Source organism: Micromesistius poutassou (assembly GCF_964030765.1).
Source record: "Micromesistius poutassou genome assembly, chromosome: 10".
NCBI lineage: Eukaryota > Metazoa > Chordata > Actinopteri > Gadiformes > Gadidae > Micromesistius > Micromesistius poutassou.
The window spans coordinates 16714121-16732827 of record NC_140280.1 but is presented as its reverse complement, the minus strand read 5'-3'; the positions used below and the strand labels follow the sequence as shown (position 1 = coordinate 16732827).

At 45.0% G+C, this 18707-nt stretch overlaps 1 protein-coding gene across 2 annotated transcripts in view; it reads left to right on the top strand.

Moving 5' to 3' along the window:
• Positions 1–7703: 7703 nt before the first annotated feature.
• doc2b (double C2-like domains, beta) overlaps positions 7704–18707 on the top strand; it is a gene marked incomplete at both ends in the record, with an annotated part of 60554 nt that continues 49550 nt past the window's right edge. Inside the window, 2 exons of one of the 2 annotated variants that reach the window (XM_084474173.1) lie at positions 7704–7976; positions 8106–8163. In XM_084474173.1, coding sequence (XP_084330299.1) covers positions 7704–7976; positions 8106–8163 — 331 coding nt within the window. Of the gene's footprint in view, positions 7980–8105; positions 8164–18707 lie in introns of both variants that reach the window. The other variant, XM_084474172.1, reaches the window with a different exon arrangement.

Genomic DNA, 18707 nt, shown 5'->3' with positions numbered 1-18707 from the left:
ATAATCATATCCACACATTGCCAGTACAGTTCTCACCTAGTTGTAAAGTAAAGTCGGCATGTCTTTTCCTCCGAATTTGAACACCTTTGGTTGATAGCAACTAGACTAAATCTGAAAGCAGTTGTATGCGTTCGGCTCTTCCAGGGCGATATCACCAATCTTAAGCAATTTGATTTTGGAAAGCCGTTTGTTTTGGTGGCTGGCTGTGCTTCATAGTATTCCCTCTATTTATTTTCCAAACATCACCAGCGCTGTTCAAACCAATGAGCTCTACTATGGCTCTGGGGCACTGTAAGGTTGTCTTTTGTTGTGGTGAGATCAGTTCAGCTATACAAACACAGGTCCTCACTGATCGAGGTCCTATATCCAGTACACCTATTTACATTGATTAGAGGAAGGTGTATTGTGCCGGTGACTTGCTTTATCCAAGTTGATGGGTGAACGTGCAAATAGTTAATTAACGTTTTACTCATGGCTGAAGTGAAAACGTTTCAGTAAAGTACGATCAGCCAATAGTGGAAATAGTTGGATAAATTTAAGCTCAAATACCTTGCCTTGTTTTCTCTTTTGTCAAACCCAAATTATATTCTTTGACTTTATACTTTGAGCAACAGCATCTTTGATCGTGTACCGTTTTCTTAATTAATTTAATCCTTTACCATATTGAGCAGTTTTCTTGCTTATTCTTATTATTTTTTTACGTTGCCAATCCCAACACGCCCCTCAATAGTAATACTATTTATTTCTTGTTTCAAAATGATCATCCTGTGGAAATCTTAACTTCTCCCAATCATTAAATTCCTGTGCAACAGCCCTTTGTGTTTCTAATGTATTTTAAATTACTCCTGGGTTCTTTTATTTTTCTGCGTTTAGTACTTATTTTTACTAGAAACACAAAATGATAGTGACCCAAAAAGTGGATTGGCAGAAAGGTTGTTGCTATTGGGTCTGCAATTGGGATGTAAGGTCATCAACTCTGTTCATTTGGAGCACATTGTGCAGAGACTTAAGTGTGCTATGGTGTCTGAGTAAAAATCTGGATACATTTATCCATACCAGCCTAGTTTTGCAATAAGACAGGAAAAACCTTAAAGGTTGAGCTGTTTTCTGCATCAGTGTGGGGCAATGCGATCGTTTCTGAGACAAGGAAACAACCATAAACTCGGCTTGGGAAAGGGATGTTGCTCAACAAGTCTTTCCTTATTCAGGTCCTTGTTCAGCATTCAAATGAAGAGTCTGCCTGTGTGTTCTCAATGAAGGCTTAAATGAGGACACAGTTCCATTTTTATTATTATCACTATTATCTTTGGTTCATTGGATCAGACAATCAAATGACCCTGGTATTTATTGGGTCAGATCATGCCCTAAATATAGATAGACAATGTATTAAAAGGAGGTTTGAAAAATTGAAATTGAACATTTTGTGGTAGCTGTACAATTGCGATGGTTGTGTTATTGTGTACAAATAACAAAATTACCCCCTACCTTCAAAAAAATAAACGTGTCTTCTGATAGGGGTTGATAAATGAAAGATGTAACCATAGCAACACAATGTAGGCTGTGCACTTTACAGAAAAAACTGCACTTTACCTCTCGGTTTGTGTTCGCAGTTAAACTATCAACTGAATGTAACCTTTTAGGAAGCTACATACTAGGGGTGATTTAAACATATATAGAAATGCTTTTTTTCCCTTATTGTGTTGTCGTTTTTCTTCAGATTTATTGTATTTTTTTCTCCTTATTTTTAATACATTGCACTTTGTTATCATATTGATTTGTGAATGAATGAATGACCAAAATGGTCTCATTCATATCTTGCTTCTTTATTGTTTTCACCCTCCATTGCAGGCCTTACCTAGTCTTCCAAAACCCCCACACATTGTATTCATTATACATGTGCTTGTTTCTCATCACCAGTGTCTGAAGTATTGTGTTTTATGCTGATCTGGAGTTGGAAGTGTGGCTTTTGAGTTACTGTTTGGCAGAAGGAAGCTCGACATGACAGTGAAGGTTTTCACTGTTTGAAACCAAAAAAGCTCTGTTACTTGGATGGGAATCTATTAGATATTGTGGCAAGATTTTGTGAAAATTTAGTTGGGGTGGAAAAACTTTTTTCTTTCTAATGATATTGGAAGGTAGATTTTATCACATAACCAACAAATCCTCTGCTTCCATGTGGTGTTGTTGCTGATAATGGTTAAGGTCAAGGGTTGTGTTATTTTGCTATTTAGCTTGTTTCAACAGATTTTGTATATTGGCGTAATACAAAATCTCCCTGTCTGCAAATAGGCTACACAATGACCTTAAATGAGCTATTTTTCGGAATAATACCAAGCAAATTGCTTCCTTGGTATTTATTTTTGACTTTTTTGAGTGAAATGCTTCTAAATATCTGAACAGTGAAGGTCCCCAGAGATTAACAAGGAAAAAACTAAAGAATAAAGCGTTTTATTTTGCTGCATTCCATGGTTTTCCGCAACACCTAGACGCAAGTAAACAAGCACCTCTGTGCCTTCTGCACTGTTTAGACTGCGTTCTCCCACCCTTGTACATAGCACTGAAGATTAAGCGCAACTATGGTCATAGGCAGTGCACCCCACCCCAAAAAACACTTTTCCTGTTCAGTTGCAAATGTATGTAAATGGGTATGATTTCAAGTTTAAAAAATGAAATAAATAATAATAAACTGTCCCTGGAAATTCTGTCAAGCTGTCTTTGTTTTGTCCCTGAAAAATACACAAACTCATTGCACCCTGTGTTTTTGCTCTTTGTTGACTGCATATAAAAGCTGTTTCATTGTTTTCATCACACCATGTGTCTGCAGAGTATGACAACATGGGTGCACTACACACTACAGTCTCTGGCACCCCACAAACACACAGCCACACACACCACCGATTGAACTAGTTATTCATTTAATTTCACTTTAGGGATTTTTATCCTTTACTAAAGATCACATCTTATAGTATTACCTTTTTTTTTATAAGTTGCATTATATAATTCGTCCAGTCGTGCTTGATGTTGAAAAAATACACCATTTATCAAGCTGATTGCAATGCCAGCACATCCGCCTTTTCACCGTTAGAGGGAGCTGTCTACTCAGGATCACAATTTCCTGTCTGGGCCACATAATCTGATAGAAAGTAAAGTATATTATTCACAACTTCGCGAACTTCCAAAAGCAATCATCAGGTAGGAAGAAAGCTAATCATTAGGCTATACAATAATACTTGTTTGGATATATGGATACTCATTGATCCAAAACAATAAAAAAGAACCCCCCCGAAGCTACAAAACGTTAAGGAGAAACATTGAATATTTTCAACATTCTATATACTACATAGCTGTAGGCAAAACGTAACGAACTTCAACATATATGGATGCAATGCAACCATCACTTTTCTTCCAGTTGCTCAATTTATACCGCAGCTTCGGAGGGACACTGTATAATTTATACGAGTGAATTACAATTGTTGTTTAATTTATTCGTAACTGTTGGTTCATAATATCTAGCCAGATTAACAGCGAATCACGTCGGAACTGTCAAACTGATTTACACAAAGGACATGGCCTACTCTCGCCTCACAGGTGAAGTCAATGAGCACTGATAGGCTTGGTGGTTAACTAGAGACGATGAGGGTTATAGACTACAACCATATTAAACAGGATATCAGGTCAGGTATTAAACAGGCAACGTTGACGCGGCCTATTGTGGAGTTGTCTGATGTCTCTCAAATGTCACTGTTTGTGTATGGAGGTATAGTTAGTTAAGTTATATTTGTCATTATTATGATGATCCCGTTTGAATATACATTTATTTAATTACATGACATGGTTTACAAAGGATTAACAAACATATCACAAAGGCTGGGCTATAGTCTAGAATATATAGACAGTGGAGCTGATAGATGGTGTGTGTAGAGCTGTTTGACTTAGTGCAGAGCATCTATCTTATTGTCAGGTCTGGTTATTGACAATAAGACGTCAAAGCCCTGAATAAATGGGACACGCCATTAAACATCATTCTATCTTTAACATCAGAAACAATAATGGATAGTCAGCCGTATCCATCCGTCATTTCAAAATGGAAGGGATTGGACTTTGAGTTCTAATGTAATATATTATAATGTCATATACTTCTTCATGAGGACACTTTTCCAAATGAAAACATAAAAACATCTTTGACTTCCTGAGCAAAAATAAGACTGTGTACTCTCACTTTTTGATGTCAGTGCTCAGATCTGACTCAAACGATTAAAATAAATTTAAAACAACTGTGTGTAGTCAATACAGTAAGAAATAAATTATTAATTCATACATATAATAATATAATATAATATTGTTGTATCCTAAAAGTCAATATACACTATATAAATATATATACATATAGTTAAATCTTGACACTAATTAATTCCTACCCATGCTGGAATACCCAGGGGTGAGCAGGTGGCTGCTCTTGCTATGACCTGATGATCTGACTTGCTGACCTAAGAGTTTGTGCTGGCTCCTGATTGGTGCAGATATTGACAAGCTGTTAGCAGAGGTCATCGTCTCTGTAGATGTTGTCGATTAACATTATGACTCATCTTGCATTGACATATTGAGCTGAGCTGGTCTTATATTCGGTGCGTGTGCTTGGGCAAGTTGCATGTGGGTACAGGTGCGTGTGTGCACATGCCTTTTCGGGTTATATTTCATCTAATTATTTATGTTTTATATGTTTTTTTCTTCAAATAAGAAAATCTTAAGGGGTTTTGCATGATGAGCATCATCAATCCTCAAAATCATGCAAATCTTGCATTCAGCAACATAGCTTGTCCTCAAACAATGATCTAATGGCTGACTTAAATGGAATTTAATCTATCTAAAATGTTTTGGTAGAAAAGCCAAGGGGTTGCTGATGTGCCCACCCCCTTCTCCAGACAATTCCCCTCATCAAATGTAAGAGAGACGAGAGCCATGCTTTCTTCACCTGTGTTCCAAACTATATTTGGCATATAGGCTGGTGTCTGTTGCATAGTCCACTGTTTTGTATAGCCCCTTTACCACAGTCACCATTGCTGTTTCAATGGGCTTCACGCCCATATTTGGTAACACAGGTAAGGAAACACCCATTGGGGTTAACCTTGAGTAGGAACTCACAGAAGTAGTCCCAGGATTGTAATGAACACCCAACGTGCAGATCAGTACTGATTTTAATACTATAGGCTAGTGGTTATGGTCTTTGACTCGAAGCTGAATGGTTCTGGGTTCCATCCCTGTTGTCTGCAGACATTGTCGGCCTCCTTGAGCCACCTGGCTTGTGCATTACATACATCACTGTCCCTTCGGTTAAAAAAGCGTCTGCTAAATGATGAATTGATAGTACATTATGAAAATGTAAAGAAACGAAATGAATGTTACAACGTCAAATAACATTTCAAGGGGACATATTATACCACCAGGTGTGAGTGTGATTAGCAATTACAAGCCGTTTTGAAAATGTGCAGCTTCTGACATCACAGGTGGGCGTGTCACACCTGGTGGTATAATATGTCCCCTTTAATAATGGTCATAACATGTTCAAGTTCACATAAATGGAATAGAATTAAATCATGATGTTGAAATGAAAGCATCAATTACGGAATGACGCATACGTACAAACCCCAACAAACGTCACCAGAGAGAGAGACACCTCGACTGAAGCGTAAAATATTCCATTAGGTACCACTGATGGGTCTGTGGTATCTGTCTGCATTGGGAAAGACCCGACGGTGACCTGGAAACAGAGGAAGAAAAGTGTCTCTAAGCTCCACAGATGACGTGACAGTATCTGTACTGGTCTTATAGAAGCTTCATTAAATGCTGTCGCTTTGTTGTTTCATGTCAGGCCAGAAACCCACCAGAACGGGAGCTGACTGCACTGTATCCATATTACCAACCGTCCTGCCAAATGGTACCTTTCAGACAACTTGCATTTTCAACTCCAAATGATTCCATATATTCCGATTCAGAAGGCTTCCCGTACCTATATCTGACAGCAAATTATGGCTCACTTGCAAACTATGGCATAATGCATTACTCATACATTACCGTATTTCTAGATATACTGTATATTATGTATAGATATATATAATATATGTATTTATTTATTTTAAGAGGAAAATTTAAGATGATCTATATATATATATACTGTAGATATATATATATATATATATATATATATATATATATATACTGTAGATATATACTGTAGATATATAGATAGACATATATAGGCCTTTCATTTCCCTCTTGAAAAAAACCTAACAAACAAAGCATGTAGTGTGTTGAAGGAGCTCTTTAGGATGAGAGCGAGCGGCTGACTCAGAGGAAACGCGCCGTTTCTGGGAAACACAAAAGCTTTCTCTTCTCTGCAAAATTCTCGCGGGGGCTTCAACCTACACAAGCCTATTACGTGTGAGCTCTGATTGATTCACATGATCATAGGTAGGCCACAGGCATAGATTGTTAACGCTTTTCTTTTTCTCTCCCGCCAAGCCAACACACTCAGGCAACGTGTGCACACGTGCACAAGTGCACAAGTGCACAAGTGCACGCTCGCCAGGCGCGGCCGCCAGTCTCCACTCCGGAGTGACAGATGGACGGGGTTAATATCATAGTTAAGCACCTACCAGCCGACGGTTCCTGTTTACCGCGCCGTTGCTAGGCAGTGACATCAGCTGATCCCGCCCCACCCCCCTACTCCACTCCACCTCCATGCATGCTCTAATCCTTTCCCTCTCTCTCTGTCTCTCTCTCTCTCTCTCTCTCTCTCTCTCCCCTCCTCCGTCGCTCTCTCACACCACTCACTCACTCACTCACTCACTCACTCACACACTCTTTCTCTCTCTGAGACGCGCGGACGTGCAAAGGGAGTGGGCAGACAGAAAGAGAGAGAGAGTGAGAGAGAAAGAGAGAGGCAGAGACACACACAAAGACAGACAGACAGAGAAAGAGAGAGGGACAAGATAGAGAGAGAAAGACCGACAGAGAGAGAGGGAGAGAGAGAAGAGGCGCACGGCAGACGGTGCGCTCCGCGAGAGAGTCAGCATGGTCTAAACAGCCCGAGTCGGAGGCAGCAGCAACAGGCGCTGCTTCCCCCTTCGCTCCACACAACACACCGCCGCAGCCTCCCGCCACCACAGACCCGCTGGACCTATCCACACCCTGCACGGACAGCGTCTCCGGCCCCCCTTGTTGAGGGACAGAGGGGGTAGGTGGCCAGGAGGCGGGGCGGGGGGGGGGGGAAAGGAGTTTTTTTGGGTGTGTTGTTCTTACTTATTTTGGAGCAGGAAGCTGCTTTTTTTTTTCTTTAAGCGGCTGTGTTTGTTTGTGTTTGGAGTTGGCCAGTGTAAGGAGGGCAGGGGTTGCCCCGGTCGTTGAGGGGAAGGTACGGGCAGGAGGGGGGGGGGGGGGGTGGGGGAGTGGTCCCCAAGGCGGTGAGGTGAGGTGTGTGTGCGGTCGGTCGGGGGGGGGGCTGAGGAGGAGAGGGAGGGGCAGGGGGTGCCCGGTCGGTGAGAGGGAAAAGGGGGCAGGGGTGGGTTTTGGTGGGGGGGGGGGGGGGAGCGGGGGGGTGGGGGCGCGGTGGTTGGTGGTCCACGTGGGGTAGGGTAGGGGGGTGTGGCGCGGGGGGGGGGGGGGGAGGGCGGAGAAGAGAGGAGGAGTAGAAGGCGACCGCATGCATGACACAACGCAAAGGCGACAAGCCCACCATCAGCATCCAGGAGCACATGGCCATAGACGTGTGCCCCGGCCCCATCCAGCCCATCAAGCAGATCTCCGACTACTTCCCCCGCTACCCCCGGGGTCTGCCCCCCCAGGCCGTGGTCGCCGCCGCCGCCTCGGCCGCCGCCGCCGCCGCCACCTCGGCGGCGGCCGCCACCGCGAGCCCGTCCGGGTCCCCGCGCTCCAACTTGTCCACGTCGTCCGGCTGCTCAGCGGCGGCGGCGGCGGCGGCGGCGGGGGCCGGCGGGGGCGGGGCCGACTCGGACAGCGACCCCGGCCAGTCGGACCGCGCCGGCGCCACCGCCGGCTCTTCATCGTCGTCCCCGCAGCAGCAGCAGCAGCAGCAGCAGCAGCAGCAGCAGGGGGTCCGCAAGGAAGAGGAGCCCGACGTGGAGGGATACGACTCAGACGACTCCAGTGAGTAGACGCCACCTCCGCCGCCCTCTTGCCTTTCTTCTTCTTCTTCTTCGTTGCTTTTAAAAAAAATTTTTGGGTGAGTTTTCCCTGACGTCGTCTGCTGCCAGCCCCACCTAGCCCACGAACGCACCCCTCTTCTCCCCTTTCCTCCTCCTTTCTCCCCCAAATTATTGGTTCCTCTTCTTTTGACACTGGTTGCCATCAGCCGCATGCCATCGCTCTCTCTCTCTCAGTCCCTCTCTCCCCCCCATCCATCCCTCTTTCTGTCTCTCTCTCACTCTGTCTCTCTCTCGTCATCTCTCTCTCAGTCCCTCTCTCCCCCCCATCCATCCCTCTTTCTGTCTCTCTCTCTTCATCTCTCTCCGTCGCTCTCTTTCTCTCCATCCTTATCTCTCTCCAACCAGCTCTATCTCTCTCTCTCTCTCTGCCCCTCACCCAACCCCCCTCCCATACATGCCTCCACCATCACAGACACCTGGCTGGAGCTTGTGTGTGTGTGTGTGTGTGTGTCCATGCATGCGTGACAATTTGTGTGTGTGTGTGTGTGTATATGTGTGTTTGTGTGTGGTTATCCATCCGTACAGGCGAGTCAATCTTTGCTTGTCAATATGTGTGTGTGTGTGTGTGTGGAGCGAGCAACTGTTGCTGCTGGCAGGGAGGAGGACTGAAGCCTCTCTCGTCTTGACCTGTAGCCCTTCGTATCAACACGCACACAGTCAGCCAAGGAAAGTCAGGGATTACCACCCTAGCCATGGCTGGTGTATCAAATTAGGATCCCTGATTAACCTATCCTGCTATGTATTTGTGTGTAGAAAAATAAAAACCCTGGTGTTTTTGGATCAATGTTGTGGATGTATCAGAGCATGTGTTCCCAGGGAGGGATCTGGGAAAACCGTGGGCTCCCAGTGCAGAGCTTACGCTCGGCAGGCTAGTATTAGTAGCCGGACTACGTCTGCCCCAGACACACCGAGTGACTAGCTGTGTGGATCAGTAGACACACTGAGTCTCTGGGAAGCCGGTGTGTGTGTGTGTGTGTGTGGGTATGTGTGGGTGTGTGGGTGTGTGTGGGTGTGTTTGTGTGTGTGTGTGTGTGTGTGTGTGTGTGTGTGTGTGTGTGTGTGTGTGTGTGGGTGTAGGTGTGTGTGTGTGTGTCTTAGGGGGGAGGTCTCTCTTATACACAAAGAGACAGGTAATTATAGCCACCATATAGGCAATCATTCTTTGTGTGGGTCTCTGTGTGCCTCTTGTTTGTGTGTGTGTGTGTGTGTGTGTGTGTGTGTGTGTGTGTGTGTGTGTGCTATTTATGCGTGAGCATAACATGCACGTGCACGTTCACATGCAAAATTGACATGTGGACACTTGGCGAGGGGGTTCTCTCTGCGAGGAAGCCTCACAACACCTGTTACATTCTGCCTCTCCAACTGTCTCAAGTGGTAAAAGTAAAACCAAGCCACATTGGAGATGAATCACCGCCATGGCAGCATCAATCAAAACGCTTTTCAATGACTGAGACTCATTGCATTGCAATCGTCAGTTTCTATCCGCACGCGCCACACACCGCGCCGGCTACCTGTTGCGCACAGTTCAACACACGTGAGGGGATTTGAACGGTGCGTCGTTTCGTGTCAGCGGCCGCAACACAACCTGCTCGCCTCGCTCCCGGCAGGAGGTTTTTCCGAGCCCAGCCCGCGGGTCAATGTGGAACATGAGCGAGGCCTCCCGCCCCCCCCCCCCCTCCATCACCACACCCAGAGGAGTTAATCCGCCCAGAGTGACATGCACGCAGAGGCTTAGGGGGCGCCTCTAATCCAGAACTGCACTAAGGTGGTGGTGGTGGTTGGGGGGGGGGGGGGGGGGTGGTACTGTAGATTGTCAGGCCACAGGCGAGTTTTGCGTGGACTGTGACAGATGTTGATCGTCTGTGACCTGCAACGGGCTTAAGCGATGGTGTAACAGGAGCAGGAGGCTGAGGGGAGAGGAGTAGGGCAGCGTTCTCTGAACAGAGAGTGTGAAAATGCTTTTACCAGCGTTCGACCGCTCACCGTGAATCCAAATGAATCACTGAAAAAAAAATTGTTGCTTTTTATATTGTCATTTATTTATTTTTGCAGTATTTGTCAGTAGTCAAAGCCTGAGCTGGCAGCACATTCGTTAATGCATTATGGAAATCAAAAATAATTATGGGGATAATTATTTAATAATTAATTTCAGCAACACAATTTGTTGACGAAAACACTTTTTTTTTTTTCCCCCTGGGCAATGCAGTTGTCCTTTCCCGCAACCTTAAACTGCGTCATTGTCAAATGGGATTAGACGGCACGGACACCCCTTTTGTGTGGAAGTGGAATTTGGTTGAATGAAACATTTGTCTTAATAACCCCCCGGTGTATTCCACCGGCATGCTAATGGCGCTGCTCACTCCGGCGGTCACCCTTTAGGCGCCGCGGGCACAAAGAGCCTGCGCCGACCGCCGCCTTCTTCTGGGCGCCAGGCAATTAGGACGACGGCGCTTGCTTCCCCAAACATCCTCCTTCAATCATGTCACCGACACCTAAAGAGTCATCCGCCGCATGGGGAATTACCTCGTGTCACTTCCACTCCATAAATCCCCGATTGGTGGGGGGGGAGGGGTAATGCAGGGGCGTGCGGAGAGCAGGGGAGGTGGGGGGGGGGATGCATTAATCTCACCAGCCAACAGCTAAATTATTTCTCAATGGGACGGATAAAAACAAAAGGCTTCGTCTGCGACATGCGCTTGCCGGGCGCAACATTCCTTTTAAAAATAAAATGATACATCGAGACTTAGATGCAGGAGAAGAAGCCTTCAGAGACTATTCTATTCTGTGACCTTTAGGGAGGCTTCGTCCCAATTAACAATCACATTTAGTTTAGTCTGCAATGTTTTTTATGCAGGCTACTCGCCAGGGAAAAGGGAACGTCGAGGTAGTTCATGGTATGATAGGGGTATCGCTTATACATCCATGGTTATACATGCATGGTTATACATGTTCAAGGACAGTTTGCCTAGATCCTTCCTTCCTCCTAAGTTTGGATGAGCCTCAATGGGTAGTTGCCTGAAAAAAATGCCTGGACATTTTCAGAGGGGCTAAAATGGCAAAATCTCACTAAATAGGGTCTCAAATCCCAGCGGAGAAGCGGAACAAAACAGCACGAGCCGGTGCAGTCGGTAAGAAAAACAACAAGCCACAAGGTCTGATGCAACCTCCGCGCCCGGGCGTGGATCCCCAGCCACAGCGCTGCTGGGCGCCATGGGAGCAGAGCCAAGGAAGAAGATGAGGAGACCTTATCTCCCTGGTCGATGCAGCAAAACAAACGCACCACTGCAGCAACAGCATGAGTGATGAGCGACGTCCGCAGCCAGGGGAGAGGGGGGGTATCACGGGGGGGGGGGGGGTATCTCTGGACTGCACCCAAAAGCATCGTTCAAAATGTTTAAGAGTATCCCCTCTGCGAGCTTGGCTAGATGCATCCGTAGCGGGTTGTTGTTTGCCAATCAGAAGTTGCTGCGTTCACCCTGGGAGTGAAACTAAAGCAAAATATGTCTTAATTTCCTGCCAAGAAAAATGAAGATGTATACTTCTGATATACTATATAACCATCGTGCCATAAGTTGCCATGATGTCGAAATCGGTGGTGGGAATTGGGACCAATGTTTGATACACGCTTCTTATCAAAAGGAAATAAAAGAAAGGCTGTTTGGTGGTTATGTAGCAAAGGCTTGCCTGGTGTGTTTGTAAAAATTAGGCACTGTCTTTACACCGTGCTTGAGGAACAGCCTGTGAAACACTGTCTTTACACCGTGCTTGAGGAACAGCCCATGCTTTATGCGTTACAAAATCGAATCAGCACATAGTCTCCAAGGCTGCATTCTTCTAATCCTCAGTCAGTCCGTCCTCTACACTCACGCTTCAAAATGACTGCCTGTTCGTCTTCTTAATGCCATCTTTACTTTTTACATGTAGCCGCCGGCCTCTGATCTATCTCTGGTCTTCCCTGGCTCAGAGGGACGCCCCGCAGTGCAAAGTCTTTGGTTCGAATCCGATCAGAGCCTCTTCAGCACAGTTTGCATAATCTCTGCTTGATAGCACAGCACCATCCTCTCACCTTTAAAGATGTGTGTTAGACAGATAACTGATACTATAGGACGTGGAACCACGCCTGCGAAGGTTGAATAACGTGTTTTTTCTGCAGTGTTGGTCGTGGTTGTAAAGCAAAAGAAAATAGCTCCATTTCACCAGAATGACCTTTCGGCCGGGTTTTGATTAGCTGGGTGCATTTGGATCTTCACTGCGGAGCCCCTGTTGTTATTGTGAGCTGAAGGACCGGGGGAAGGAATGTCCTGTCTTCGCTTTTTTTTTGTTTGGTTGTGAGTTTTTACAACGCAAGGCGACGGTTTACCAAGTTGTCTCTCGTCTTCTCAGGTCTTTGCTCTATGGGGATGTGCTCAAATATCTGCGGTATCTGTTCCGTGCCCTCCCGGGGATGGTGGTTGTGGTGGAGGTAGGAAGGTGTGTGTGTGTGTGTGTGTGTGTGTGTGGGGGGGGGGGTTCCGCCTGCTCCCTGATGAACCAAATCATGCAGTGATCTCTCCACACACACCCCCCCCCCCCCCCCCCCCCCCCACCCGCTGCCAGAGGCCCGCTGGCTCATCTGCATAAACGGCACCGTTTCCCGTGATTCGTTGTGACGCCAACCTTGATTTTAATTGAAACGGAAAAGTGCATCACCCGGTAAGTGTTCCCGCTCCCCCTGTGAGGGCCGCTAATCAAACCCAATCGGAGGTTCCGTAACTCTGCCACATCAATTAAGTGCCCTTCATGGTGCGCGGGAGGGGGGGGTGTTTGTGTGGGGGTGGGGGGTGCCGGGTCCTGGGTCCGTGTGGGGGTGTTGGGTCTGCGTGACCCGGGCGCCATCGGGTCACGCAGCCTCCTACCTCCCTTGGTTGGGAGTGTTTTTGTCAAAGAGAACGCCTTTGAGTTATGTAGGGTAGTGAGAGAGGCGCTGAGGGAGAAGGGACACACAGAGAGAGAGAGAGAGAGAGACGGCGGGAGGGAGTGGTAGCCTGTGCACTCAACTCCCCTCTCTCACTCCTGCGATCGAACAGTCTTGCCAGGGGTAGCGCTTTGGTCCATTTTCCCTGAGTGCACGACGGGCCTTGAACGATTCACCTGCCAGTCTGAACCGCTGAAGGATGGCTGCTCGGGGGGGCCATTGAGTAGCCCGAGAGCGCTAAGCAAGTGTGGGTAGTGTTTGCTGCTTTTTCTCCCTCCATGGGGAATGCTCCAGTTGAGCTTGATGAACGCACTAAGCTGTAACCGGGCTGCAGGGCGGAGCATATCCCACCAGACATGTTGTGTAATGACAACACCGGCCATTAGGCACTTTCTATCTACGACATCCGCGACTGTCCTCTCCAGTCGGGAGGTCAGTCTATATATTGTATTGTGGGTTTTCATGTGCTCATTTTGTATGCATGAGTGCGACACTGTACCTACATGACTGCTTACGTTCACACTTTTGTATTTTTCTTTTTAGGCGGGGGGGGGGGGGGGGGGGGTTGTCCTTTACTTTTGGTGATATTTTCTGTGTTGAGCCGAGTGCACGGTGCTTCCATGACATGTGCACTCTAACATGGAGTGCTCTTTGAAGCCGCCACATAAAGGAGTTAATTGCATAATTGTACTCGCTTGTATCAGTGGGGAAGGTCCGTTTAAACAACAGCTGTGTGCTCATTAGCCGCGGACCAAAGGGTGCATCAATACGGCTTAGCCAGAGACCCAAGTGCCGCTTCCCCTAAAGCTCCAGCTTCAGAATGCTTACTTTTATTGTAGGAAATCCATATTTTGCAGGTTTTTTTGGGGTGATTCTGTGAATCCTACAGTCTAAAGGCAATATTCACGAGATCAACATAGGCATTGTAGCATTGTGTTATGCAAAAAATAATTTCTCTCCTGCCTCTGAAACGAAATTCATGCTCTAAATGTGTGAAACCAGAGGGTGCTTTACGTGTTTGCAATAGGCAGTTGTAATACTGTATCACCGCCCCAGAGGATTAATTTATATTTTATTTTCACCTTACTAACTAATTAACCACGTTGGATGGAGAATCACCGTCTCACTGATACTCACTGATACAAATAAATCCAGTAATGATTCATTTAGCGATCTCACGTAAACTAAATGTGATATCCCGTCTCCATGAATCCTTACCATACCATTTCCAAACCTGAAAGCTCCCTTTGTTGTAGCAACTCAAGATGGATGTTCGCCGTCCTTATCTGGGGCCACAGAATTGTTTCCCTGGCCTTGAGTCTCCGGTAAAGAATTCAGTCTTGACTGATATATGTACAAGCGCGAGTTCAGCCAGTCAATAAAAGGTGCACCGACATGTGCTGTATGGTGTTTGTATAGCGTTGGCGAAGAACTTTTATAAAAAAATTGATTCTCTTTTGATTTATTGCTTAAGTCGAATTGCTGCTACAAGGGATTCCTAGCTCCAATATTGACCTGAGTATTGAGTCAGGATGGAGGAATGGTTGATGGTGGAACAGGAGAAAGCGTAAAGAATAATTGTGATCCTCAGGTTACAACAGGTTACACATATTACATTTTATTGGATACACTCGTTTATCTTATCTGACCTATATGAATCCACATTCTGAGCTTGCATATAGTGTGTCTCTCTAGCCTTTCCCACGTTGGACGTTTTAAGGAACATCTGTTTGCCGAAATTCGCCATGGTGACGGCAGACACCATGAGGGTGCTTTTGCACGTCCAAGCCCATTCATGATGCCATTTCCATTTCATTTAGCGTTAAAAGCTTCAGTGACATGTGGCGTTCGAGTATGGCACGACTACATAGTAATACATGAGGATCCATGACTGGAGTGCTTTAGGCGACCTAGCATAAGCAGCAGCAGCCTCGCTTGAGGGATCATTTCAGGCATCCGGGACAGACTGGATTTCTTTCATCCAGGACTAGAGGAAGATCCAATGGCATCAATGAAAGTGTGGGTATTTCCCTCCTGTGCATGGAAGTAGTATATTCAGTATATTTATGTATTTATGCAAAATAAAAACCTTATTTTGCAGGTCGGAACCAAAATCCATCAAAGCTATCAATTTCTTTTATTCAGGGGCTGGCTCTTTGTCTGTGATTTCTGGGGAATTGGGAATAGCCCTCTCTGCCGGTATTTCAATTTAATTGATTAATGGCCTAATTAATATTGAAAACGCGGGGACATGTAGGACCATTCGGACTCCCCCGCAGGGTTGTTTCTGAGTCCCGGTCCACCCCTGGTTTCAGAACAGCCGGGGGGGGGGGGGGGGGGGGGGAAGATGATAGAGTCAACATGGTACGCGTTCTGCTGGCGGCTAAAGAGCAGCAGAGCTCCAACACGTCGGTGTTGGAAGAATATAATTTTGAATATAATTTTGATGTATATATTGTACCGTTATTCATTTATTCACTTTTTTTCAAAAGGAGCAGATGAACTACCAAGGGACCGTGGCGCTACATTAAACCGTTCTGCTTCATCATGGGAACTGATGTGCCTAATGAGCTGCCGACATAGCGGATATGTAAACATTTAAGCTAAAGCATGAACTCCTTGCTAAGTACATTTACACCATTTAGTATGTGACTGTGATAATTATACATTCAAACACTTGTAGATAGGTAGGGGCCAAAAGGAGCAAGAAGAAACAGCACATTAAAATACACGATTTGTCGACCCATGGTAGACTTCATTTAAAGTGAATATTGTTAAGAGTCATTTTACGCTCTTAATACCTAACCACCGGCTAGGGAGTAAATGATAAAAAATGGGTTAGTTCAAGTTCTGTCACAGCTCCTCTCTGTGCTGCTTCCTTTCTAGACTTGAGATGGATGCACAAAGGGAGATTTGGTCAGGTAAGTCTTGGAAATGAACAATTTTACTTGTCCTCCAGGGCCCTGGTTCTCAGCGGCTGGGCCGTGACATCCAGCCTTGAGTCGCATCAACAGAGCTGAGATTCCCATAAAGATAAAGCTGGCCGCTACCTGCTGAGGTGCGAGAGAAAAAGTAAACGGCCTCTAATACTGTCTGAGCCCGCCTTAGCGTGTAAGTAAATATCACACCAAATAGAGACAGCTTCAAACACGGCCTGAGCGTACAATAGCTGTAGAGATGCCTTAGAAGGAGCCAGCCATATCTATTCCTGTAAAGAAACACAATTTATTGTCAATGCACGGCAATAGTCATGCTTTGATTCATGTTGAAATCTTACTCCCTTGGATTTATTGCATGTAGTACATCACATATTACATGCGCCAATTTACATTAAGTATTATTTACATGAATTAACCATTAATTAAGTTAAGTTAAGTTTATGCAGCAATATGCATTTACTAACAATTAATTAACAATTAATTAACACAGACAGATGGGCAGCAGTATTCCTCTCTATAGAACCGTGCTGTGGTCAATATTTCTACTCTATCAGAGAATTATGATTTTGCTCAACTGGTCATCTGCTCAGCATTGCGCAGACACTAAACAAATGACAATTCTGCAGGGCTCCCCCAAAAATCAAAATAGGCAACCAAATTACTTCACCATCTGTTTCACATTGTAGGTGTAAATGGTTTGGTCAAAAGCGCAGAAAAGAGAAACACTCTAGATAGATTCTTCTTAATCTTTTCGCGGTCAGTGTCCCCTCAGGTTCAAGGCGTTTACCCTGATGACCCATCATACTATTGGTTCATGTAAAGAGAGACAGAGGGCGTGAACCTGGGAGGTATCACATGTTTTAAAGACCACCCTGTTTACCATCACTTCCAGTCTAAGCATCAATTTAGGAATCATCTGCTGAAAATCAAAAACAAAGTATGCAATTGTATGATGGGGTTTTTGACAAAAATAACATTTTACTGGACATGATCTTTACCTGGTAGCCGTTAATGATGCATGATACCTGGCTACCTTTAGCTAGTATGAATCGTATTTAACATCCCTGAATCTGTGTTAAAGGTTTTAAAACATGATTGTGTTTCTCTTGTGAACGTGTGAAGTATCACCTTTGTGGCTTTTGGGTCTGGTAGTTATTTTCTTTTTTGTGCCTTTTGTCTTAATTCGGCCAAAATTTAATTAGGGAACACTGCCTGCCATCGGTGGCCATTGTGTTGGCAGAGACAGATAGAAAACAATAAAAAACAAACACAGACAGATGGAGCAGTTCACAATACGCCTATTGTTGTGTGTCGCCTGTTTCTTCTTTCTGCTGTGCCGAGAGCTTCAAGGACAAATCAGTAGCGCCGCTATCTGGGGTGATACCACGCACTAGCTCTCCCCGTTTCTCTCGCTCTCTTACGTAAAACGCTTGGCTTGACACTTTCACTACACAATGGTGCAATCTCTCATATGTCGAGATAGCCAGAGGATTCTCTGGGGTATTTTCTGTGGGCTTATAGCTGTCCGGCCTTTTAGAGAGATATTGTCGTAAAATAGACTCATGAGAATAAATCAATAGTCATAAAGTACAATATGAAGACGGGTTCTGCTGTATACTGTGCTGCCTGCACAAGTCAACAAAATTAAAGGCGGTGGTCGGATTTAGCTTCGAGCTTGTACGAATATTACATTTTGTGAACTCAGTTTCATCTGTGTGTGTAATGTGTAGAAAGCCACCTCCTCCATCTCAATATGGGTAACATGACAGAACTACCCCATTTTGAGCATGTTATAATAAACTAATATAATGCAATATATTTAACAATGGCTGTTGTTTTATTGAAAAGCAAACACAAGGCACGTTTAGTTGTGTAGTTGTGTTGCACATATAAACCGATTCAGAGACCATAGTGCCTTTTCTCGAAAATCTCTTATCTTCCTCTCACAAACTCGTGCATAGCATCGTCAGCACACAAATCGATAAGCAAGTTATATAAATCTGTACGTATATACTGTTGTATATCATATTTACCTTTGGCTCCAGTTATAATAATTTATGATGGATTCGCCTTGGGTTTACCCTTAAACCCTTACCCAACCTCTTGCTGATTGATGGCACACCCAATCCACGTTTCCACATCAATTTGACTTTAGCAGTCAGGTTGCAGTTTTTTGTCAATCCTCTAAATAATGGAACAACTAACTTTGGCTTTCAAGGTTAAGGCTTGTCTAAATATATTGACATTTCCGTGTAAAGTTAAGATCATTTATTTGAATTTCAATTATATTTAAACTCAGGGCTGTAATCCATGTATACATGTATGGCCTAGGTTCTTGGTTCTCAGATAAATATTCATGCGTGTGTGTGTGTGTATTTTAAAAGGATGGCCTGGAGAAATATACAAGCGTGAACGGTTGGATTCCCACTTTCTGAGAGAGAGGTTTTCTTCTGGGGGGAGGCCCCATATATATCTGGGGGTGTATGAAAGTAACTGTAAAGTACAGAGCACACACAAGGATCTGACTGGGTGTATCTGCTAGCCTTGTGTGGATCAGGGATAATTTAAACATGGTCTAGACTCTAGAGAGAA